Raw genomic sequence first — 27,126 nt, forward strand, 5'->3', positions numbered from 1 at the left:
AATGAACTGTGTGAGATTTAGTACTTGTCTACAGCATGACCGCCCTTCTCTAAATCCACGCTGGTCATGGCAGAGTTGTTCCTCGACAGTGGGCTTGATGTGGGTCATTACCAGTCGTTCATACAACTTAAAGAGTATGCAGAGAAGTGATATTGGTTGGTAGCTTTTTGGCATCTTTGGGTCTTTGTTGGGTTTCAACAGAGCTACAACCTTTGCGCGTTGCCACATCTTGAGTAGGTGAGTACCATTAACGCAATTGTTGAACAACTCTAGTAGCCAGTCTAAGGCCTTGTCACCGAAGTGTTTTATCATCTCTGCACTGATTCCATCAAGTCCTGATGCTTTGCCAGTTTTTAGGTGTTTCAGACCAGCAAGCAGCTCATCATGGGAAAAGGGGAAGAAGATTTCGTCACTTTCTTCAAAGAAGCAAGTAGCAAACCTTCACGTGGTGCCCCTCTTAATCCGTTCGCGGAGACCAATTGCTACACCTCGCTCAAACCCCCTTTGGTTTAAATGAGAAGCGTAATGTTTGGAGAAAGGAAAACACCACATTCCAGCATGAGAACCTTATCCCATCTGTGAAGCATGGTGGTGGTAGTATCATGGTTTGGGCCGGTTTTGCTGCATCTGGGCCAGGACAGGTTGCCATTATTGATGGAACAACAAATTCTGAATTATACCAGTGAATTCTAAAGGAAAATGTCAGGACATCTGTCCATGAACTGAATCTTAAGAGAAGGTAGGTCATGCAGCAAGATAACGATCCTAAGCACACAAGTCATTCTACCAAAGAATGATTAAAGAAGAATAAAGTTAATGTTTTGGAATGGCCAAGTCAAAGTCCTGACCTTAATCCAATCGAAATGTTGTGGAAGGATCTGAAGCGAGCAGTTCATGTGAGGAAACCCACCAACATCCCAGAGTTGAAGCTGTTCTGTATGGAGGAATGGGCTAAAATTCCTCCAAGCCGGTGTGCAGGACTGATCAACAGTTACCGGAAACGTTTAGTTGCAGTTATTGCTGCACAAGGGGGTCACACCAGATACTGAAAGCAAAGGTTCACATACTTTTGCTACTCACAGATATTTAATATTGAATCATTTTCCTCAATAAATAAATGACCAAGTATAATATTTTTGTCTCATTTGTTTAACTGGGTTTTCTTTGTCTACTTTTAGGACTTGTGTGAAATTCTGATGTTGTTTTAGGTCATATTTATGCAGAAATATAGAAAATTCTAAAGGGTTCACAAACTTTCAAGCACCATTGTATACAATCCCCTCTGACAGGATTGGAACAGCAAGGCCAATTGTTTTGTTTTTGCTATACACTTAAGATATTTGGGTTTCAGATCTAAAGATACAAATACCAGTCAAAAGTTTGGACATATCTTCTCATTCAACTTTTTTTTTCTTCATAAGACGTTCATGCGAGCTGGTGTAGTGGTTAACACTGTCGCCTCAGAGCAAGAAGGTCCTGGGTTCGAGCCCAGCGGCCAACGAGGGCCTTTCTGTGTGGAGTTTGCATGCTGTCCACGTGGGTTTCCCCCAAAGGCATGCAGGTTAGGCTAACTGGGGGCTCTAAATTGACCGTGGGTGTGAATGGTTGCCTGTATCTATTTGTCAGCCCTGCGATGACCTGGTGACTTGTCCAGGGTGTACCCCACCTCTCACCCATAGTCAGCTAGGATAGGCTCCAGCTTGCCAGGGACCCTGTAGGACAGGATAAGCAGCTACAGATAATGGATGGATGGAAGACATTCATGCCTTAATCATTGTCATTTCTCTTTACTTAGTTGAGCATTTCTTGACAATATGGATTACTACAGTTGTGGAATTTGGATATTTACTGTATTTTTATTATTCACTTTTTAAAAGTTTGATGGTCTCAAACACATTAAGGAGGCAATAAATTCCACAAATGAACTTTTGACAAGGCACACCCGTTAATTGAAAAGCAATCCACATGACTACTTCATGAAGCTGGTTAAGATAATGCCAATAGTGTGCAAAACTGTCAAGGTAAATGGTGGCTACTTTGAAGAATTTAAAACATGAAACATTTTTAACACACTTTTGTTAAAGTAAATGTCAGGAAATGAAAGTTGAAATTCTGATGTCATCTCATGTTCATCTTTTGATCTCAACCCCCAATACCTTTAGTGTATTTACATATTTTAAAAAATGGCCTTGCTATTTAATGCAAAAGTTTGGACACCCTTACTTAAAATGTATGTTATTATGAATAGTTAAGTGAACAGAAGATGAACTGATCACAAAAAGGCATAAAGGTAAAAGACACGTTTCTTTAATATTTTCAGCAAGTTTACATTTTTATTTCCATCATGTACAGGTACAAAAAAAAAGGCCTGAAGCTAAAGTTTGGGCACCCGACATGGTCAGTACTTAGTAACACCCCCTTTGGCAAGTGTCACAGCTTGCAAACCATTTTTGTAGTCAGCTAAGAGTCTTTCAGTTCTTACTTGGGGGATTTTTGTCCATTCGACCTTGCAAAAGTCTTCTAATTCCGTAAGATTCTTGGGCCGTCTTACATGCACTACTCTTTTGCAATCTATCCACAGATTCTCAATGATGTTCAGGTCGGGGGACTTTGAGGGCCAGGGCAACACCTTCAGCTTTCACCTCTTGAGGTATTCCATTATAGATTTTAAGGTGTTTCAGATCATCATCTGTTGTAGGACCCATCCTCTTTTTAACTTCAACATTTTTACAGAGGGTGTGATGTTTGCTTCCAGGATTTTCTGGAATTTATTCAAATTCATTCTACCAGTGAAATGTTCCCTGTGCCACTGGCTGCAACACAAGCCCAAAGCATGATCAAGCCACCCCCATGCTTAATAGTTGGAGAGGTGGTTCTTTTCCTAGAATTCAGCACCCTTTTTATTTTCCTCCAAACATGCCTTTGTGCATTGTGGCCAAAAAGTTGTTTCTAAAATGCACCAGACTTGTTTATTCATTTGCAAACTTCAGATGCTAAATTTTGTGGCTAGAGCATAGGAAAGGTTTTCTTCTGCTGACTCTACCATGAAGGTCACATTTGCTCAGGTGTCACTGCACAGAACAGTGCACCACCACTCCAGAGTCTGCTAAATCTTCCTGAAGGTCTTTTGCAGTCAAATGGGGGTTTTTATTTGCCTTTCCAGCAATCCAACAAACAGTTTATTCAGAAAGTTCTCTCGGTCTTCCAGACCTCACCTTGACCTCCACCGTTCCTGTTAACTGCCATTTCTTAATAGCATTATAAACTGAGGAAACAGCTACCTGAAAATGCTTTGCTATCTTCTTGTAGCCTTCTCTTGCTTTATCAGCATCAATTATTTTATTTTTCAGAATGCTAGGAGGGCGTCACGGTGGTGTAGTGGTTAGCGCTGTCGCCTCACAGCAAGAAGGTCCTGGGTTCGAGCCCCGGGGCCGGCGAGGGCCTTTCTGTGTGGAGTTTGCATGTTCTTCCCGTGTCCGCGTGGGTTTCCTCGGGGTGCTCCGGTTTCCCCCACAGTCCAAAGACATGCAGGTTAGGTTAACTGGTGACTCTAAATTGACCGTAGGTGTGAGTGTGACTGGTTGTCTGTGTCTATGTGTCAGCCCTGTGATGACCTGGCGACTTGTCCAGGGTGTACCCCGCCTTTCGCCCATAGTCAGTTGGGATAGGCTCCAGCTTGCCTGCGACCCTGTAGAAGGATAAAGCGGCTAGAGATGATGAGAATGCTAGGAAGTTGCTAAGAAAAGCCCGTGACTGTTGATATAAGGGACATGTCTGAAGAGCCAGAGACATACAGCTTTGAAATCTGGCCTTCTCTCATAATGAATGTGAACAAACCAGAGCTCAATAAGCTAATTAAGGTCTCGAGCCTTGGTAAAAGTTACATGAGGACTCAAATGTATTGGAGTGCCCAAACTTTTTCATACTATTATATATTGTAAAGTCATTTTCTCGACTTTTACAATTTTTTTGAGAATAATGTTTACATGTAAGGGCATTTTCAGAAGTGGTAAGGTTTACCTTATTTTTCATGCAATATACATAACGTACAATTTACACAAAACTATATCTCCATGGTATGAAAAGCATACAGTGAATGTGTCATTACATGGAATGCACTATGATAAAGTGAAAATGCAAGTACATTTGAGTGTCCTCACTGCTACAAACACAGGATTACAAATGCTAACAAAGACAAGAAAATAAAGGCAGTTTAGCATTGGAAAACATTCAGACACAAAGATTCACACAAATAAAGGGAAGACAAAAGAGTTTGTGCTAAATGTTAATCCACTTAAAATATTTATTGTCACTTTAATTCATAAGGCAGGATATTTTCTTTTCTCCAGTGTACAGCAGAGCTACAGCTGAAAGTGTTTCCTAGCACAACCACATGCACACACACATGGCTATGTGCAAATATGGAGATCATATAGATTAAAATAGATGGGTTAAAAATGTTATATACATACACAGGCATAATGTATAAAAAGTCAGAGAGACATGTTTCCATGATTCCTTTACTTGGTTTAATGGGTCATGACCCATGTAGAACTTTAAATCAGCCTGCCCTTAATACAGAGATGATTGAGTATTTAGCTTTAATTATAGTGGATTAAAGTTATGTTACACAAGAAGAGGCATTCAGCTGCAAATATACGGCATAAAGACTCAATACTTTTACTCCTTCCTTTGCCTATTATTTCACCCCCCCAATACAGAACATGAGTCACCGCTTAATGAGCTGCATTTCTTCTTCTCAGATCTTTCTGCAATTATCACACAAGTGTTTCTGATTACATGGTGGAAACAGGTTAGTTTTGTGACTCTTGTAGCACTGTGGGTACCTTTAAAACACATTTATACTTGAACTGGATTCCGACTCCCTTGAAGGACATTGCCAAATTAACTGTAAATGCAATAAGAATATACAGCAACACACGACACAATGCAGTTACAGGTAAAGTGTGTTCATTTTGGAAAAAGGTCAGCTATAACACTGAACACAGAACAGTGGCAAATGATACGAGTGCTCAGACCTCTGTGATGAAGATTCACACAAAATGAGTCTTCCAATTTGGCAGTCCCAAGTGCATTAGCATGGCAATATTTAAGAATAACATCAGTCCATTATGGTCCTGATAAAGATCATGGCAGTAAAAATATTTCTACCGTTTTCCTGCAAATGCTTGGCACATGGTAGGGAAAGGGTACATTTATATTGCAGATACCTGAAAAACCTTAGGTTCAAAAAGGATTGGGGGGGGGGGGGGGGGAACGAAAAACTTGCACTCTCAGTATCACTGGATATACAGGTCAAAGCAATGCTTTTTTTTTTGTCAAATTCAGTAAAAGTGAAAAATCATGAGTCATTGGCATCTAAAATTTCATGGTCAGAGAACTGCTCTCTTTCATCACAATTTCTAGAAAATAAATCTAACATTTAAAAATAATACAAAAAAAAAAAACCACCACACTCCTGATATGGAGACCCAAAGAGAAACAAAAACAGACATGGCTCTAAGAGTAACTCAATGCATATAAAAATCTGCACATTGTGGTGAGGATATCAGCTTGCAGGTCCTTCAAGAAAAGAGGCTCTTATTAAATACATCTATTTAAATCCCACTTAAAAATCCTTAATTCTAATAAAATCTGTACATTTTCTTTAAAAAGTCTTCATGTCCAAAAGGGACATCTGTTTTCCTTTTTCCATTTAATTATCTTTATTAAGCTTTCTGTTTTTAATTTAGATGATAGTCCTTTTCTCTATAGGGATTCTTCAGCAAGAGCAGAGTCAAGTTTGAGATCCACTAGCAGCACTTTTTCTTTCGTTTGCTGTTCTTGCTAAGCTTAATAACATCATTCTGTTGCAGCTGTTGTTGCTTGGCCACAGATTCCTTCTTTGCCCGTAACACCAGCTCCGTGATGCAGTTAAACATCTATATAAAAGACACAAAGAGCACGTGCACACAACCAATTACTGCAGTTCATTAATGCTGCTCCTCCCACAAAGCTCAGATTTGCACTCCTTCATAAAAGCCCTCACAAACGATCTTTGTTATATAATGGTTATATGGCTGGTCTCATGGTTTGTCACTGGAATAACTACTGCCAAAAATATGCTGTCTGACCATTACTATACACATAATTATCTATTCTCAAATATGTATTTTCCATCATGAATGTACAACCTCAATTTAAAAAGGAAAAAAAAAAACACTTAAAACCTCCGTAGTCTAACAAGAAAAGGTTGTTAGAACCAAGTTGCTATACTTCCTGAATATTCTGAGCATTTTCCTGTAGCCCTCTGGTGGTTTTACTGGGCTTTAAAACATTACAATCCCTGAAGCCAAAACACTCACCTCCTCCACATTAATGTTCTCTTTTGCACTAGTCTCGAACAACTGGATGCTCATCTGCTCTGCAAACTTTTGTGCATCATTTGTCTCCACAACTTTAGAGTTTGGGTCATCGTTTTTATTACCCACTAAAAACAAGAAGCAACAAAGGCACATTAGGAAGCAAGCTTTTGATATACCGAAACCATGCAAGTGTTCTGCACTGCCTGGCCAAAAAAAGAAAAGTTGCACACTAATATTTCATCGGACTGCCTTTAGCTTTGATTACAGCATGTATTCACTGAGACACTGTTTCTACATTATGCAGTGTCAACACTTATTTCTATCCAGAGTTGCATTAATTTTTCACCAAGATCTGCTATTGACTATGGGGCAGTTGAACCACTCTATAGTCTTCTCCAGCACATCCCAAAGACTTTTAATTGGGGTGTCCGGACTCTGTAGTGGCCAGTTCATGTGTGAAAATGATTCCTCAAGCTCCCTGAACCACTCCTTCACAATTTGAGCCAGATGAATCCTGGCATTGTTGTCCTGGAATATGCCCATGCCATCAGGGAAGAGGGGAGGAAAAAAAATAAATAAAATAATTCATCGATGGGACAAACTGGTCATTCCATACATTCAAGTAGTTAGCTGCCTTCATTTTATTGCCACACAACATTGTTGGGCCCAGACCTAACCAATGGACACAACCCCAGTTCTTAAGACTGCCTCCAGAGGCTTGTACAGTGCCACTATGCATGATGGGTGCATCACTTCATGCACTTCCCTTCTTACCCTTATGCACCCATCGTTCTGGACTAGGGTAAATCTAGATTCATCAGGTCACATGACCTAACCTTTTTCATTGCTCCAGAGTCCCATCTTTATACTGCCTAGGAAATTGATTTTCCCCTCTAACTGGCCTCACTAACAAGTGGTTTTCTTATAGCCACACAGCTATTTCAAGTTCAAGCACTTAGTCATTGTATAACAACGAAATTACTTTTCTGACAACCCCAAAGGTGCGTTTAAGAAATGAAAAAAGTGACAATTTAAAAGCAAAGTTCAAACAGTTAACATCCAATAAATAAAGAGCTAAAAATCAGAATAATCATACAAAATATGTTCAAAATATTAGCAAAGATGCCATATACAGTGTTAAGTGTTCAAGTAACAGGACAAATTATTATTGCACCAGTATATAGCAGCACTGATCATTGTTGCACATATTTGTAAGCAGTGTATTGCAAATTACCAATATAGCTTATTGTGCATGTTCAGGGAGAGATTCTCTCAGACTAAGGCAAGTCAGAGTTCAGCAGGTTTACAGCAGTTGGGGAAAAAAGACCCAACTATTTTTTAGTCCGTTTATAAAAGTATGGATTGATCTGAAGCATCTGCCTGATGGAAGGAGCTTAAAACAAGTTATGTTCAGGATGACTGATGTCCTTGATGTTGTTTTTGGCCCTTCACACACACAACGAGTCTTGTGTAGGTGTTCAAGTGATGGCAGTTCAGTACCAATGATGACCTGTGCTGTTTAGTCCCAATCCTGTGAGATCTCCTTGCATTGTTTGTGGAAATGGTTTTATGTTCATGATTAAACATAGCTGTGAGTTCTACAGTCATTTTTTTTATGATTCAACTTCAAGAATAAGGGATATCCAATCACAGTCAGTCAAGATCCCCCCCCCATCACATTTCTTTTGCGAAGTTGACTGTTCACCACTATCTTTCCAGGTTTTAATAATGCATCAGCCAGTTCTTAACCCAATTCCAGTAATTTCAGCAATCTCCCTAGTTGTTTTCTTTGCTTGACACAGGCCAATATTTTGACCCTTCTGAAAAAATAGTAACATTTTCCTCAACCACAGGATACAGCTTCCAAAATGGTCATTTATAAAATGAGAAGCTATTCACCATCAGTTAAGGTTAAAATAATTGTTGCCAGCTGAAACAATCACTGCAGTAATTATCCAATCAAAGGCTCTTAAGTATTTGCTTATTTAAATCCAGTGACTTTTTTTGGCCAGGCAGTGCATGTTAAAGCAGATCTGGCATTGAACAATTAAAAGTGAAAACCACTACAGAAATACCTTTAGGGGTTCTGGTTTGAATACTTTTCCATTTCTTTGGAATATTTTTCTAATAATTGTATTTTGTAGGTGTGTAATTCATAATAAAAGAGGAACAGGAGCAACCTTACCTAATATTCGACATACATCATCACAATTCTGATTAATTTCATGCAGCCATCGTTTAACGTTGACAAAAGACTCTGCACTGGTGACATCATATACCACTATGACCCCATGGGTTCCTCTGTAATACCTGTGATGAAAGAGAATGAGATAATCAGTGTGGAAATTAACCTTTGACCAAATTAAATGAAACCAACGTACAGAGGTGAATCCAATTGAGCATATTTCACTTGAAGGCAATACATTCCAAGAACAAGCATGAACTGAAACTGCATTAAAAGGCCTGTGAGATCATCATCAGTGAAGAAACCCCGTGTTTGGTGGACGGATGTCTATAGGATCTAGACTTCAGTCAGTTATTGACTGCAAAGGATTTTGCAATCAAGTATTAAAAACGATGGAAAAGCTCATACAACATTTACCATTTGCTTATTATTATTTAGTATAAATACGGAGGTGATTATAGGAAATTCTGTAAGCTGATTGGTCGAAAGATTCGGATTATTTCTCGATAATCACCTCCAGCGAATTGGCAAAATGGCGGCCAGCTCTTCGTCACCGAAAGTGAGGAATTAGAAATTATGAAAGTAGTGCTTCAGCATCTTAAGATACTATGAAGTTTAGTCTAAAACTATTCAAAGGTAAGGTGAAATTGCGATTTATTTTATCCATTTCAAAACAAAAGTATTTTATGTGAATTTAATAATGATCTTTAAAAAAAAAATAAAAATCAGTGTATTTAAAACCCCCAATACCATCAATTTGGGACACTGTAAAACGTAAATAAAAAAAAAAACAGGATTTGCAAAATCATGGAAACCCTATATTTCTTTGAAAATAGTACAAAAACAACATATCAAATGTTGAAACAGAAATTTTTACTGTTTTTTGAAAAATATATGCTCATTTTGAATTTGATGTCAGCAACACCTTACAGAAAAGTTGGGACAGGCGCAACAAAAGACTGAAAAAGTTGTGTAATGCTTTAAAAAAAATAAAAAATGTAAAAAAAAGTTTGGTTAATTGGCAACAGGTCAGTAGCATGATTGGGTATTAAAGAGAGTACCCCAGAGATGCCGAGTCTCTCAGAAGAAAAGATGGGAAGAGGTTCACCACTCTGTGAAAAACTGCGTGGGCAAACAGTTAAATAATTTAAGAATAATGCTCCTCAGTGTAAAATGGCAAAGAATTTGAGGATCATCTACAGTATACATCATTAAAAGATTTAGAGAACCTGGAGAAATCTCTGAATTAGCTGAAAACTAACATTAGATGCCTGTGATCTTAAGGCCCTCAGGCGACACTGCATTAAAAGCAGACATGTCTGTATGGGCTCACTGTATGGGCTCAGGAACACTTCAGAAAACCATCATCTGTGAAATAGTTCATTACTGCATCCACAAATACAAGTTAAAACCATGCATAAAAACAATATGCAGAAACGCCACCACGTTCTCTGGGCCCGAGCTCTTACGATAGACTGAGGCAAAGTGGGAATTTGTCCCAAGGTCTGACAAATCAAAAGTAGAAATTCTTTTTAGAAATCATGGACACCACATCCTCCAGGCTAAAGAGGATAGGGATCATCCAGCTTATCAGTGCACAGACATGGGTAGCTTGTACATTTGGGAAGGCATCATTAATGCTGAATGATACATACAGTGGTTAGCACTGTTGCCTCACAGCAAGAAGGTTCTGGGTTCGAGCCCAATGGCCTTTCTGTGTGGAGTTTGCATGTTCTCTCAGTGTTTGCGTGGGTTTCCTCTGGGTGCTCCGGTCTCCCCCAAAGTTCCATAGCTGCCAACATTCCGAAATTGTAAATAGTAATACAAGGTTGGGTACTGAGTCTTGGTGGGGGGTCAGGGGGGCTTCCCGCCGCCAAAGCTTTCTAGCAAAACTACCCTGAAAAATCACACTAAAACAAAATAGTTTGACAAAATTTATTCTACAAACTAAACTATCATCTTACATTAATTTGCAAAGTTCTTTTCAACAATGTATGAAAAGAGTCAGTGAATCAGGCAAAAACTTCAAACAATGCAATTGGCACATATAACTTTTGACAAAGTACACATTAGAGAAATAGACTAGAGCTTACTCAGTCAACAGTTGATGTTATTGCACCACATAAACTTGGCAATATCTAACACCATTCATTCATTAGTCACAAACAAAAATGAATTAATTATCGCCCTTACTTGACTTAGAAATGAAGGGAAACTCCTCTTGGTACGAGTCCTTGAAGTGCTGGCCCTTCCCCTTAGCCATGCTTTCTTTAGAGATTAGTACTACACTACATCTTCATAACAAAAGCTTGAAACGCCATGCTTTGTTCAGAAACTTCGTGAACAAAGGCCAGACGATAGCGTACCATGGATGATCTAATAGCATCATTGATTGGCTGAGAGAACAAGCAATAGCCAATGAAATTTGGCGTAGTATCTGCCGCTTGGAACGAAGCGGTGTTTTATCAAATATGAATCCCACTGGTGATAGACTTTGAAAATGACCCATGAAAATTGGCAAAATCGTATTTTATTGTAGTAAATTCGTATTTTCGTAATCAAAAAGACAAATCGTAATAAATACGATTTATTTGTAGTAGTTGGCAGCTATGAAGTTCAAAAGACATGCGGTTAGGTTAATATGGGGTGGCCTTGGGCTGAAGTGCCCTTGAGCACGGTACCGAACCCCTAACTGCTCCCCAGGTGCTATAGTATGGCTGCCCACTGCTGTGTGTGTGTGTGTGTGTGTGTGTGTGTGTGTGTTCACTGCTTCAGATAGGTTAAATTCAGAGGATGAATTTCACGGTGCTCGAGTGTGCATGTGACAAAGGCTTCTTCTATAGACGTTTCAGAACAATATGCTGCCATCCAGACAAAATCTTTCAGGGAAGGCCTTCCTTCTTTCAGCAAGACAATGACAAACTGTGTTCTGTGCATATTAAAATTGCATGGCTCTGTACGAGTCCAGGTGGGACCCGTCTCCGTTTTAAAACATTTGACGCATTATGAAGCGCAAAATACGATAAAGGAGACCCCAAACTGTTGAGCAACTGAAATGGTACATCAGGCAAGAATGGGACAACATTTCTCTTTCAAAGCTACAGCACTTGGTGTCACTTCCTAAACATTTATAGCGTGTTGTTAAAAGTAGAGGTGATGCAACACAATGGTAAATGTGCTCCTGTCCCAACTTTTTTTAAATGTGTTGCTGACATCAAATTCAAAAGGAGTATATATTTTAAAAAAAAAAAACCCGAAATCTCTCAGTTTCAACGTTTGACATGTTGTCTTTGTACCATTTTCAATTAAATATAGGGTTTCCAAGCTTTGCAAATTATTGCATTCTGTTTGTTTACGTTTTACACAGTGTTCCAAATTTATGGAATTGGGGTTATATACTAAAACAATTATCCGCCTCAGGCTCAGTAAACATCAGTGAAGAATAATCTTGATTTTGTCTCAGTTATTCTTTACTGGTATTCACATTAGCAAATAACTTAAATATTATTAAAATACTTTTGACATAGTCAAAATAAAATTTCCACTTGTTTTCAGGCTTTAGCCTGATTGTTTTGTGCTCTGAGCTGTTTATGTACTTGAACTTTTATGGAGTTTTGTGAGTGACAACAGGCAAAATCAGCTGTGCCACGTACGCGCGTTGTAATTTATAGGCGATTGGCATTCATCAACATGCATGTGCAAATACAAAGAAAATCAGTTTCTGAAAGTTTTGTACAGTTGGTCAGAAGTTATTCATACACGGACATGAACGTTATGACAATATTGGGCTTTCAATGACTTCTTTGAACTGTTCTTTTCCTGTAGCAGAATGACTGTACAACACGCTACTTGAAGGTGCATGTAATGTCTCTAAACCCCACTTTTTTCCTTGTACAAAGCAGCAATTATGTTGACTGACCATGTGTTTTCAAACCATAGCTGATCCAAAAGGCCATAAACTGATGGAAAATCAATAAGATTAGCCGATTGTCACGGAATATGTCGAGACTCATCCGGAAGATCCCGAAGGGGTGTGTGACGTCACACGTGTAACAATTGTAGAGTAAATTTTAGTGTCATACTGTTCTGTAATTTTCCTCTTTTCTGAGTGTTGCCTCTTCAAGGACTAACGACAGAACATTCTGCACTGAAACATTTTTCATCTCATCATGCTCCTTACGTGCGTAGTAGAAGTACGTAGCAGATGTGCATACAAGACAGCGATTAGACAAGATCCAATCAGCTTTAGAGCTGATTACGCTCCCAGCGCATGATCAGGGCATGTAACTGCAATGATGTAATACAAAAGATGTAATGTCTCCTTTTTATCTAGTAAAGAGTATATATAGATTTGAGACCAAAGGGACGGTGTGAGGGGTGTGCCAAACCCTCATCCGTTTCTGCAATAAACCTTCTTTCTCTTGCAAAAGGACAAGACTGGTGTTGGCGTTTGTCATTTTTCCACGAAAAATCTTGGCGTCCCTGGGTAGGCTGCACGACTTCTGGGTGGCAAGCGGACCGGAAGATGCTCGTGGAGAAACAAGCATCCATCTTCAAACCTCGTATTCCTCAGAGAGGAGGTGGTATGCTCTTTGCTGCCCAGAGGCGGGAAACGCTGCAGTCCACCATTAAATAGGTAGGAACCACTAATTCTGTGTTTGACCTTATTTAAAGTTCACAAAATTAAAGGAGTACTGAAATTAATGATCAGTGAAGTTTAACGTCTGTCATGGCAAAGATGTATCAGTGAGGAGTCAATGATCTAGAAACTGGGTTTCTAAGGTAGAAGTTCTGGGAACTTCAACCTCTGCGACGGCCGAGGATTAAAAGTTTCCCTTAGTTCTTGAAAAAAACTAAGGATTTATACCGACGGGTATATCTTATGGAACTACAGAAAGTTTGTTAAACTAACGAAAGCAAGTTGGTTAAGAGGTAGTTTGGTTGAATGGTGTAACTTGTGACGGGTAGTTGCCAACAAAAGACGGATCCGCTATTGACTTTTTTATTGAATTTCATAGACAATAAAAACACCAGGCTCGTCCTATATACACCGGTGTGCTATCGGACAGTATCTTTGCCTACTCTCTCTCTTCACTTTCTTCTCTCACACAATTTCAAGGCGCTGTGCGTGAGAGAGATCTCGTGTGCGCGCGCATGCGCACACGACAGAGAGAGAGAGAGAGATATCTTGTGTGTGTATTTCTATTTTTAATGCAGTGTGGGTGAAGCAAGTTTTATATACAGTGAATGAAAGTTTTATTTCATTATTCTACGCATACAGTTGTAATAAGGGTTTCCCCTCTGTAACAAAGAGTTAAGTAATTTGAAGTAAAATGGGTTTGTGCCATAACAAAGGCACCGAAGACAACACGGCACACAATAAGGCACTCTGATTGTTCATATGATAGTCCTAACATAACGTTTATGAGAGTTAACTATGGGGAAGACAATCTAGCACAGTTTGATATCTGGGTAAAAGAATGTGGGTTTACTGAAAAGGGAAGTTTTAGTATGAGGCAGTTGGAAGGCTTAAGAAAGGCCTTAGATAAGAAAGAGGAGGATGAATTAGACAAAAAAAAAAGAGAATGAGGCATTTTTAGCGAACTGGAAAGCATTTGGAGAGTGGCAGAGTGAGGCACATCATAGAGAAAAACGACAGGCAGGACCTTCACTGTTTCTCAGTGTTTTAAGTTGCAGGTTGATCCTGACCTCAACTCCGCCCCACCGAGACAACGACTACCACAGCCAGATGAGAATGACCCAACACTTCTTGTTACAACACCACCAGTAGCAAAGGGAGGAGCCCCAGTCCTCACGTCATCTACACCTAGCGCACCTCCCCCGCAGACCCCAGTGCAGCGCCCACTCTACCCAGACCTGGCAGAGGCCACAGGCTCACCACCCAGATATGAGGACCGCCCCACAACACCTCGTCAGAGCGAGCCATCGCCACTGGTGACAAGGAAACAGAGAAAAGCTAAAAAGCACACAGCAGGCTCACATCCAGAGGATGATGGCGACAAGGCGTTGAACATGCCGATGGCAGAAGTGGCAGGGGCAAATGGGCCTATGCTGGTTCACCGTCCATGGACTGGCAGATATCAAGGAAAGCATGACACACCTCCCTAATGTGTGTGAAGTGGGAGGAAGGAAGTTTGGGGAAGAGCTGTTGATCTTTTGCAGAGTATTCAGACCTACCACACATGAACTGAGACTTATGGCCAAGATGGGCCTAGACTGGGGACTTTGTAGAGGAAGAGGCAAAGGAAGAGTCAACAGATCTGATCTGGTGTGTTACAACTTTGGGAAGATAGGACACTTTGCGAGAGAGTGTATGGCAAACCTGACTGATGGGAGGGGGAGAGGGACAGAGAGGCAGCTGAGAACAGAGGAGGTAACAACACAAAACCAAATCAGGTAGTTCACATTACACAGGAACATACACCCCAGCCTAATCGCACAGACAACATTAGACAGCTACATGACCTCCAAATGCAACAAGGTGATGAAAATGTATCTTTCCTTAAATATTCAGCCTTCCCATCCACCAAGCTTCTGTGCATACCATTGACAATACGGGGAAAGAAGTTTAATTTCCTGGTAGATTCATGAGCTACCCAGTCAGTCATTAAACAGGGAGAATTGGATTTACCATTTGAACCAAGTTCTCGATCAATTTGCACAATTGGGGCAACAGGCCATTCAGTCGTAGAAAAGTTCTCAAAACCTGTCTCATATCAGGATGAAGATGGACAGGAGGTGGAGCACTCATTCCTGATGATCTCTTCCTGCCCAGTTAATTTACTAGGGCGATATTTAATGTGCAAGTTTGGCTTGGTTCTTACATCATCCCCAGAGGGCATTACAGTTACAAATACCACTTTGACATGTGTTTGACATGAACAAAAGCTCCCTGTTTATGTACATGAGTGGAAGCTCTGTCCAGACACTAACTAATGTAACTCAATATCTTGTGTAGTAAGCACGACAGAGTTGTAGCACATGATGTTGACTATATGGAGCATACAGACCTTCACTGCATGGCCCACATGCATGATGGAAAGGAGGCTGCATATGAGAGAGTATGGTTAAAGACACCTGCGAGCGAGAAAGTATTCGCCTTAGGAGATTTATACTGGTCAAAAGAATATTGTGCATGTTCTGTTGAATTACAGCGCTGCACAGACATTTGTGCCTGGATTCAATTGGAGGGCATAACCAAATTCCCTAGGTGCTGCCAAAAGGAGCCGTTTGATGTCCCATCATCCACACCCCACATTTCTTTAACCAAACCAAAGGCAGTCCCATGGAAGGAGGTGGTACGTTGGCTTCGATGGTGTGTGAGTAAGAAAGCCTCTGATTGGGTTAGTACAACGGCTCTTTCTGTATTTTTATAATCCAGAAAAGAATGTCTTTAAACACTCTCTCTCTATGCTAGTACATGTACAGCGCAACATGGAGCTCTCCACGTGCTTAGTAGGGGCTTTTGCAAGCGTTTCAGGAGATGTCTCCCCAGCCCAAGTCCATCCTAGGCTGGTAGAGATTCCACCAGAACCGTGGGCCACAGGTAAACATGATGTGGGTTTAATGAAGCATGCTGAACCGGTTGTGATAACTCCCAAGTCAGATTTTAGACCTAGACAGACATAGTACCCACTAAAGCCAGAGACCATAGAAGGTGTTAGGTCTGTCTTTGAGTCTCTGTTGCAGGCAGGAGTAATTGTCCCTTGCCTGGACTCACCAGTGCACACTCCTACATTTCCTGCAAAAAAAAGCCAGAAAACCTCCCCAACCTGATGAGTGGAGTTTTGTACAAGACTTACAAGCAGTGAACGCAGCTGTCAGACAGCGTGCAACAGATATTCCGAACCCCTACACCATTCTAGGTCAAGTACCACCTGATAGATGGTTTTCAGTAGTGGACCTAGCGAATGCATTCTTTAGCATTCCAATACACAAAGACAGTCAATACTGGTTTGCATTTACATCTGATGGCAAGCCTTAGAAACTTCACACTTGTCAACACAACGGTGGCTAAGATATGACACAGTCCTGCTTGACATGCCGAACAGAACAGTAAAACATTGTACTGTCCTTAATCCCGCTACTTTGCTCCCTACAGAGGAGGGCGGTGAACCACATGACTACGTGGCACTTACTAACCAATTATGTTCCCCTAGGTTGAACCTCAAGGATGAATCACTCACGAATCCAGACATGATTCTGTATATGGATGGGTCAGCATCACGACACTCAGAAACCGGTAAAAATCAAGTGGGCTATGCTATAGTTTCAGACAAAGAATTAATCACAGTGGGAGCATTACCTAGTCACTTGTCAGCTGAAGCAGCGGAGCTATATGCCTTGACCGAAGCATGTAAACATGCAACAGCCACTATCTATGCAGATAGCAAATATGCCTTTGGTGTAGTACATGACTTTGGCATAATCTGGAAACATAGAAATTTCCTGACCAGCTCAGGCACACAAATAGCCCACCACAAGCTTGTTTCTGACCTGCTGGATGCTGTCCTACTCCCATCTGCTCTTGCTATATGCAAGCGTGATGCACATACTAACAAATCCGATCCAGTCTCTCTAGGTAACGCACGAGCTGAAGCAGCAGCAAAACAGGCAGCCACAAGAACCCCAACTTCATTAAATGCTTTCAAATAACCCTTCTACACTTCCCTTACAGGTTTCTGACCTCCAGCAGCAGGCCACAACAGAGAAAAAGGCTGTGTGGTGGAAAGAAGGGTGTAGTATTAAAGATGGGGTCTGGACAAGCCCAAGACAGTCGACCTTGTCTCCCTAAATACGTTTTCATATTATGCCAAGTTGACACATGGGAAAGACCATGTGTCAAAAGGGAAAATGATAGCAGCAATAACAAAGGATTCTCCCAATTACTCTCAAAATTGTCAAAAATGTCTTGTGTGCGTGCGCAACCCTCTCTTCTGCTCTGAATAATATTCACAAACAGGTGAGATCAGCCTTACCAGTCCCGGCACTGGGACCACTGCATGACCTGAAACCTGGTGACTAAGGACTTCAGAAGGACGAAGTGGAACAAGCCCAGGTGGACAGGTCCATCCCAAGTGTTGCTCACCACACAGTCAGCTGTAAAGGTGGACAACAGAGCCAGATGGGTACACGCCAGCCACTGCAGAAGAAGAGTACCTGAACCAACGAACAAGCAGCACAAGGGGGCCCTGGTACAGGAAGGAGATTAAGACAACATTCAAGAAGCCCTCAGGGGGCCTCGTTGCACCATGAGTGGACACTCTGCTAACAAGAGGCCCTTAGAGGGACCAACAAACACGAGCAATGACCTACACAGCCACATGACAGACTGTGCATTCCAACACATTCTTCATTCTGTACTTAACTGTGAACCTTACACATGGTATAAGTAGTATTTGTCCAGTGACAGAGATTAATACACGTATTACAAGAGCAGTGTCTGACACCACAGGGACTCCAGGTGGCAGATTTCTCAGCTGGAAAAGTAAGACAGAAAGAGATCAAACTGTCAACTGGGTTCATGATATCCAGCCATCTTCTACCACTTATCTGGATTCGGGTTGCAGGGGTAGCAGCCTAAGCAGAGCAGCCCAGACTTCCCTCTCCCCGGCCACCTCCACCAGCTCTTCCAGGGGAATACCGAGGCGTTCCCAGGCCAGCCGAGAAATGTAATCTCTCTAGCGTGTCCTGGGTCTGCCCTGGGGTCTCTTCCCAGTGGGGCATGCCCAGAAAACCTCCCTTGGGAGGCATCCCAGGGGGCATCCTAACAAGGTGCCCAAACCACCTCAACTGACTCCTTTCGACGTGGAGGAACAACGGTTCTACTCCGAGTCTCTCCCGAATGACCAAGTTTCTCACCCTGTCTCTAAAGGAAAGCCCAGCCACCCTGCAGAGAAAACTCTTTTCTACCGCTTGCATCCACAATCTTATTCTTTCGGTCACCACCCATAGCTTGTGACCATAGGTGACAGTGAGAACGCAGATGGACCAGTAAATTGAGAGCTTTGCCTTTTGGCTCAGCTCTCTCTTTACCACAACATCAACATAGCGTCCACATCACTGCTGATGCTGCCCCGATCCTTCTGTCCAACTCCAGCTCCCCCTTACCCTCACTCATGAACAAAACCCCGAGATACTTAAACTCCTCCACTTTAGGTAGCAACTCCCCCCTGACCTGGAGTAGGCACTCCACCTGTTTCCGGCTGAGCACCATGGCCACGGACTTGGAGGTGCTGATCCTCATCCCAGCCGCTTCGCACTCTGCTGCAAACCGTCCCGGCGCATGCTGTAAGTCACAGATTGATGAAGCCAACAGGACCACATCATCTGCAAAAAACAGAGACGTGATCCTGATGCCACCAAACCAGACACCCTCCGCCCCTTGGCTGCACCTAGAAATTCTGTCCATAAAAGTTATGAACAGAACCGGTGACAAAGGACAACCCTAGCGGAGTCCAACATGCACCAGGAACGAGTCCGACTTACTGCCGGCAACGCAAACCAAAGTCCTGCTCCAGTCATACAGGGACCGAATGGTCTGCAGTAGTGGGCCCTGAACCTCATACCCCCGAAGCACCCCACACACACACACACACACACACACACACAGGGCACCACAAGGGACTTGGTCGTAAGCCTTCTCCAGGTCCACAAATTTAAACTAATTGGGCAAACTCCCATGCACCCTCCAGTACCCTTGCAAGGGTAAAGAGCTGGTCCAGTGTTCCACGACCAGGATGAAAACCGCATTTTTCCCCCTGAATCCGAGGTTCAACTCTCGAGTGGACTCTCCTCTCCAGCACCCCAGCATAGGCTTTCCCAGGGAGGCTGAAAAGTGTGATCCCCCCCTATAGTTGGAACACACTCTCCAGTCCCCCTTTTTAAAAAGGGGGACCATCACCCCAGTCTGCCAATCCAGAGGCATGGTCCCCGACCTCCACACAAAATGTTGAGGCATGTCAGCCAAGACAGCCCAATAACATCCAGTGCCTTCAGGAACTTAGGACAAATCCCATCCACCCCCAGAGCCTGGCCACCGAGGAGCTTTTTAACCACCTTGTCAACCTCAGCCCCTGTGATAGGAGAGTCCTCCCAAGCACCCTCAGACTCTGTGTCCTCCTTGGACAACATGAAGGTGGGATTGAGGAGATCCTCAAAGTATTCCTTCCACCACTGGATGATGTCCCCAGTTGAAGTCAACAGCACCCTGGAGCCAGGCCTGGGGGAGGGGCTCATCGGCAAACGCCTGGTGGTCGGGCCTATATCCGTGGGGCCCGGCCGGGCCCAGCCTGAATGAGCAACACGGAACCACTCTCCTGTGGACCCACCACCCGCAGGAGGTGCCATAAGGGTCCAGTGCACTGTGGATTGGGTGGCAGCCAAAAGGCGGAGGCCCTGGCGTACTGATTCCCGGCTGACAAAACTGGCTTTTGGGACATGGAATGTCACCTCTCTGGTGGGAAAGAAGCCTGAGCTTGTGTGTGAGGTTGAGCGGTAGTGACAAATTTTTATTTATTTATTTATATATATATATATATATATATATATATATATATATATATATAAATAAATAAATAAAGGCATAGAGACTCCTATAGGAAACACCCAACACCACGTAGTTCGTAGACTGATTATTGCCACAGACAGGACAGTAACCAGTAGGTAAACCCTATATGACAGGATTATAGATTTAGTGTTATGTTATTATTTACATGATAAAGGGGGAATTGTACAGTAAATTTTAGTGTCATACTGTTTTGTAATTTTCCTCTTTTCTGAGTGTTGCCTCTTCAAGGACTAACAACAGAACATTCTGCACTGAAACATTTTTCATCTTATCATGCTCCTTATGTGCATAGTAGACGCATGTAGCAGATTTACATTCAAGACAGCGATTAGAGACTATCCAATCAGCTTCAGAGCTGATAACACTCCCGGCGCGTGATCAGGGCATGTAATTGCAATGATGTAATACAAAAAGATGTAATGTCTCCTTTTTATCTCGTAAAGAGTATATATAGATTTGAGAACAAAGGGACGGCGTAAGGGATGTGCCGAACCCTCATCACTCGTCCGTTTCTGCAATAAACCTTCTTTCTCTTGCAAAAGGACGAGACTGGTGTTGGTGTGTGTCATTTTTCCACAACACAATTCAGGTATCAATTTCGTTCATGGGCACAGCAGTGGTTAGACCAGTCTCGATATGGAATCCCGTTTTGGAGAGAATCCTAATAGTGATTGGGATTCTTATATGTCGGACAAAGGAGCAGATGATTATCAAGGATATTCCAGAGTAAATGATCAACTTTTCGAGCCCCCAAGATGAGAAACTGCCAGCTCACGACAGTCTTCCTCTGTATCACACGTGAGAGAGATAGATAGATATGCTGAACACGGTGGTTACCTTTCATCATGCTTTCCTGAACAAAACTAAAAACAATGAGTCTTGCAATATTGCAATCTGAGAGCATTTAACACGTTTCAGTTAATAATTAATGATTATTGGGCATGCACATTTTTCTTCCTGCTAAAGTGCATCAGATATGATTAGAACTGATGTCGCAAGCATGTAAATGTGGTGCATGGTGTGAGAGAGATAATCGGGGAAATCAACAAATTGTCCAAAATGTCAGATCAAATGTACAGGCATGCCATTGGGGATATATATATATAAAAAAGTGAATGTCAAGCCAGGGGGTGTGGGGGCAGGAGCAACACCCCGCCGGGGGGTCTGGGGGTCACAGGCCCCCAGAAGCCAAGACCTTTTCACAGAATTCATAGCACACATTTTAAAATTTGAGAAAACTTTTAGAATAAAATGCATGCAAACTTTCAAATTACAAGAACATGATTTTTCACACTTTCAAGAAATCTCATGACCACTAAGGGGTATTTCATCTGACTGGCTCCACTCCTCTGACTAGTAGAGGGTTACTAAAACTTATTAAAAATGGTAATGATGTTTGATAAGTTTATTTTCAGTAAATATTACTGAAACAGAATAGCATTTTTGAAAATTAGTTAATACAAAAACAATGTACATTATTTCATAGCTCATAACTTTATTATACTGCTGAAAAATTACACATCCTAAGTTGGCAGCATGCTTTTTCTTTTTCTTGGGTGGAACAGTCAAAGTTTTCCCCAGTCCATGAATCAGCTTGTAAGTTGCACTACTTCTTGCCATGTGAAGTGCATCCAAGGCTTTTTTTTTTTATCTTTAGCTGCTACTTTACACAAGGCTACAAGATCATCTACATCACTCATGGCCAGAGTTTTCTCTGCAGCAAAAGCTAAGATTAAAGCCTGAAAAAATAAGTTTTAAAAGTTGTTAAAATCACAGTACATATCTGCTAATATCAACATGTACAATATTTAAATTCGAGAAGCATTAAACCACAACATTAACAGTTTCATGCAAAAGCATACAGGCCTATAGCCTATTAGATTCACTAACTGTTCTATTGTGTATTACGAAGACTCACATGTACATTACATACTTGCCAACTTTTAAAAAAATTCTCATGGGGGAGAAAAGTGCATGAACGACATTTTCAATTGGGCGAGGGCAGTGCTTCTCAATTATTTTCTGTTACGCCCCCCCAGGAAGAAGAAAACATTTCGCGCCCCTCTACTCTCTGCCGCGACTATAAATAGTATAATTTGTCTATAAAATTGTTAAGACTTAACAATGGTGTTAGGTGTACTTATAATAAGTGCACCTCTGCATAACATTGTATCCATATTAACATTAAAGAAAACAAAAAAGAAAAAATATAGATCACCTTACAAAGAATAACTTTAACATTGTTTTTTAGTCTGTAACAGAAAAGATTTAAAGTCCATCAAAGTGCTTTCAATTTGCAAAATTAAAAAAACAAAAACAAAAAAAAAAAAAAAAACATTTTTTAACCGACTAATTCAGTCCTTTTCAAATAGTGGGGCGCGCCCCATTTGATACTGAAAAATAAAATTAAATAAAAATCAATAAATACAAATTGATCAGCAACATTAACTCAGGAGCACAATATATAAAACTAAATAAAATCCATGTGTGTTCACTGCACTTCATATCTCCTGCTCTGTGCGTACGCAAAAAAACCCTACCCCATAGCGCTAATACTCCCCATGCACACCCTGACAATGAGAGCGCCACTGCCACCTACTGTAGTGGATGTGCAGCACTTTATTCTAGTACAGCAAAAGCATGTTCCCCGGGGTCACCCCCGGCATCGTACCGTGCCCCGAGGGTATAATGTGCGGTTGAAATGATAAAAACAGTGGATCCTAATTAATTGCAAACCATTTGAAATTTATACAATTAAAGCATTTTTGAATTATTGATATTGTTCCATAAATTACTATAGGTTATGGGATTCATGTATCAGGCATGAGATAGCTCAGAGTGAAAAATCTGAAATAATACTAGTCTTGAATTTTAATATAACAATGAAAGGGAAGTCTTAAATCAGATTTTTAGCTGAAAAATATCATGCCTGAATATTGTATACATACGGAGACCCACAGAAAATACAACCCCGATTCCAAAAAAGTTGGGACAAAGTATAAATTGTAAATAAAAACGGAATGCAATAATTTACAATCCTCAAAAACTGATATTGTATTCACAATAGAACATAGACAACATATCAAATGTCGAAAGTGAGACATTTTGAAATTTCATGCCAAATATTGGCTCATTTGAAATTTCATGACAGCAACACATCTCAAAAAAGTTGGGACAGGGCCAATAAGAGGCTGGAAAAGTTAAAGGTACAAAAAAAGAACAGCTGGAGGACCAAATTGCAACTCATTAGGTCAATTGGCAATAGGTCATTAACATGACTGGGTATAAAAAGAGCATCTTGGAGTGGCAGTGGCTCTCAGAAGTAAAGATGGGAAGAGGATCACCAATCCCCCTAATTCTGCGCCGACAAATAGTGGAGCAATATCAGAAAGGAGTTCGACAGTGTAAAATTGCAAAGAGTTTGAACATATCATCATCTACAGTGCATAATATCATCAAAAGATTCAGAGAATCTGGAAGAATCTCTGTGCGTAAGGGTCAAGGCCGGAAAACCATACTGGGTGCCCGTGATCTTCGGGCCCATAGACAGCACTGTATCACATACAGGCATGCTTCTGTATTGGAAATCACAAAATGGGCTCAGGAATATTTCCAGAGAACATTATCTGTGAACACAATTCACCGTGCCATCCGCCGTTGCCAGCTAAAACTCTATAGTTCAAAGAAGAAGCCGTATCTAAACATGATCCAGAAGCGCAGACGTCTTCTCTGGGCCAAGGCTCATTTAAAATGGACTGTGGCAAAGTGGAAAACTGTTCTGTGGTCAGACGAATCAAAATTTGAAGTTCTTTATGGAAATCAGGGATGCTGTGTCATTCGGACTAAAGAGGAGAAGGACGACCCAAGTTGTTATCAGTGCTCAGTTCAGAAGCCTGCATCTCTGATGGTATGCGGTTGCATTAGTGCGTGTGGCATGGGCAGCTTACACATCTGGAAAGACACCATCAATGCTGAAAGGTATATCCAGGTTCTAGAGCAACATATCTCCCATCCAGACGACATCTCTTTCAGGGAAGACCTTGCATTTTCCAACATGACAATGCCAAACCACATACTGCATCAATTACAGCATCATGGCTGTGTAGAAGAAGGGTCCGGGTACTGAACTGGCCAGCCTGCAGTCCAGATCTTTCACCCATAGAAAACATTTGGTGCATCATATAACGGAAGATACGACTAAAAAGACCTAAGACAGTTGAGCAACTAGAATCCTACATTAGACAAGAATGGGTTAACATTCCTGTCCCTAAACTTGAGCAACTTGTCTCCTCAGTCCCCAGACATTTACAGACTGTTGTAAAGAGAAAAGGGGATGTCTCACAGTGGGAAACGTGGCCTTGTCCCAACTTTTTTGAGATGTGTTGTTGTCATGAAATTTAAAATCACCTAATTTTTATCTTTAAATGATACATTTTCTCAGTTTAAACATTTGATATGTCATCTATGTTCTATTCTGAATAAAATATGGAATTTTGAAACTTCCACATCATTGCATTCCGTTTTTATTTACAATTTGTACTTTGTCCCAACTTTTTTGGAATCGGGGTTGTAAACAAGTGATGCTTTAGAAGAAATGTTTATAATTTCTTAAAATAGTCACAGTGAAAAAGTATTATTGGATTGCATCAAATGTGTTTTCCTTCTGTAAGCTCATGTAAAAATACAGAGAACTATCATATATAAATTAAATTTTAATAAGATTTAACCAAAATAGTAACAACTCAAATAAATACTGCACTGTCTTAGTACTACTAAAATGCATCTCTCTCACTAAACACTTTCTAACAGAATTTTTAAAAAGCACTAGAAATACTATCAAAATCCTACTGGAATGCATCAGAGGAATTTGCTCATTTGCAAACTTTGAAAGTTTTCAAACTAAATTTTAAAATGGCACTATAAATACTACCATACTATTAAAATATACTCCACAAAGATTCACTCGAATGCAAAATTTTAGTACTACCAAAATACACTCACTAGTAATTTCACTTAAAACCTCAAAACTATCAAAATCAATTACTTTCCAGATAATTCACTTGTAAACTTTCACTTAAAACTTTCAAACATAAAATTCAAAATAGCACTAAGACACTACCACACTATTCAAATACACTTACCAAACAAATTCTCTGTCATGCAAAATTTCACTAAACACTTTAGAAGTTGTACAGTTTGTTTCTGAAATGGTATGGAAGACTAGTTTAATTTCACACTCAAATGTCCATTATATTCTGATTTAAGGTATCTTTACCTTAAAATGTGTAACTGGCTGGTCGAACATTTGCTTATCCATGGAAATTCATTCTCCCATGCAACCTGGTATTTGCATTCATATTTTTGCCGTTTGGTATTGGGTTTAGTGGCCATGATGAATGACTGCTTGTAAAAAATGTCGGGCAGCCTGGGTGAATCCTACATTACGGAAGAAGTGATTGTCGTTTTGTTCGTTGATTGGTTAAAAATCAGTTGACGTCAGCAGTGTTTCTCATAAGATTCTGATTGGACAAAATCGGGAGTATTTTTAACTTGGCAGTAGGGATTTCCCAAAACCAGGAGATTATCCAGTTTTTAACAAATACGATCAGGAGGTGGGAGATGGAGGCTAAAATAGGGAGCCTCCCGCAGAAATCGGGAGGGTTGGCAAGTATGCAGTAAACTACATTTGATTAGTTAAAGGATATGGGACATGGATTTTTACCTGGGCATAATTATGTATAAAGGACATAAGAAATGTCATCTAAATCACTGCAGGGCATCAAAAATGTGAAAATCACCACATTATTCAAGTTTTTTTATACATCAGCGTAAAAGAAGGATTCGTTAATGAGCTAGGTGGTCACGTGACCCGTGACGTCACAAAAACTTTCCAAGGAGCCAGCGCTTGGGAATCTAATGTAAACAGGTTACCGAAATGGACACCATCGACAGTGACATTCCCGATGTTTCACAGAGATGTGAAGTTAGACCCTATCAATTCGAACCGATAGCTGGAACATGGATCTTGTCTTTACTCTGACGGGTCAGATGATTCTGAGAGTGAGAGTTCATTCAATCCCCATGAAACTGAAAGTGGTCGGCTCGATAACACTTCCTGGTAAGTTAAAAACAATTCTGCTCAAAGGCTAATGATCTGTTGAAAGAAGTATTTTTGTATCATACATTGAAAGTTCATCATAGATCTAGCTAAAGTCCGTTGCAAGCTAGTTTTTTTTTTTTGCTGATATTTTTCGAGATTGACTGAGATACAATGCTTCCAGAGTCCGAGATGAAAACATTCAAAATGGCGAAACAAGTCAGAATTATGATAATCAATAATTGATACACTCAAAATTATAATACTAATCCTTCAACAGGGGGGGTCGCGAAATCGCACCGGATCACTCATATCAACAAAAATATTCCTGCCCTGTCCCCTGGCCTCCGTGCAGGGATGCAAACAGCGCGCCTTTCGGCGGATCAGCCTTTTTCATGGCTGAATCGCGCAGATCCGATTTAAAAAAAAAAAAAAAATAGCGATATTAATTCATGAAACATGAAGTATAAGGATGAGAAAAAAACAGTTTAAATCGGGAAGCTGCGCACATTTGTGCAGCCTGGCGCAAATGTGCGCAGCTTCCCGATTTAAACTGTTTTTTTTCTCATCCTTATACTTCCTGTTTCATGAATTAATATCGCCCAGTACCTGAGTATTAATGTTGAAAGAATCCTCAGTGAAATGGTCCGAACACAGTTTGTGGGAAACAGTAGGTGCAAAGTTTTTTCAACAGGTGTTCTGTAAAGTTACCCTACCAAGCCTACTGCGCATGCGCAGGTGAGCCCACACTTTCCTCAGCTTCGGGTCCTTGGGGAATGCAAAAAAAAAAAAAAAAAAAAAAAAACTTACTCCAGGGCATTTCCCATTGGAATTATTGCAACCATAAGCAGCACAATACACCATGATGTCCAATGTACTTTAAAGACTA

At 40.9% G+C, this 27,126-nt stretch overlaps 1 protein-coding gene across 1 annotated transcript in view; it reads right to left on the reverse strand.

Moving 5' to 3' along the window:
- Positions 1–4,272: 4,272 nt before the first annotated feature.
- Positions 4,273–27,126, reverse strand: part of rab35b (RAB35, member RAS oncogene family b) — a 58,682-nt gene continuing 35,828 nt past the window's right edge. Inside the window, exons 4-6 of the mRNA XM_060931787.1 lie at positions 8,551–8,675; positions 6,366–6,490; positions 4,273–5,942 (exon numbers count right to left, since the gene is read on the reverse strand). Coding sequence (XP_060787770.1) covers positions 5,814–5,942; positions 6,366–6,490; positions 8,551–8,675 — 379 coding nt within the window. The 3' untranslated portion in view covers positions 4,273–5,813. The remainder of the gene's footprint in view (positions 5,943–6,365; positions 6,491–8,550; positions 8,676–27,126) is intronic.

This window comes from Neoarius graeffei, chromosome 10 (assembly GCF_027579695.1).
Source record: "Neoarius graeffei isolate fNeoGra1 chromosome 10, fNeoGra1.pri, whole genome shotgun sequence".
NCBI classification, from domain to species: domain Eukaryota; kingdom Metazoa; phylum Chordata; class Actinopteri; order Siluriformes; family Ariidae; genus Neoarius; species Neoarius graeffei.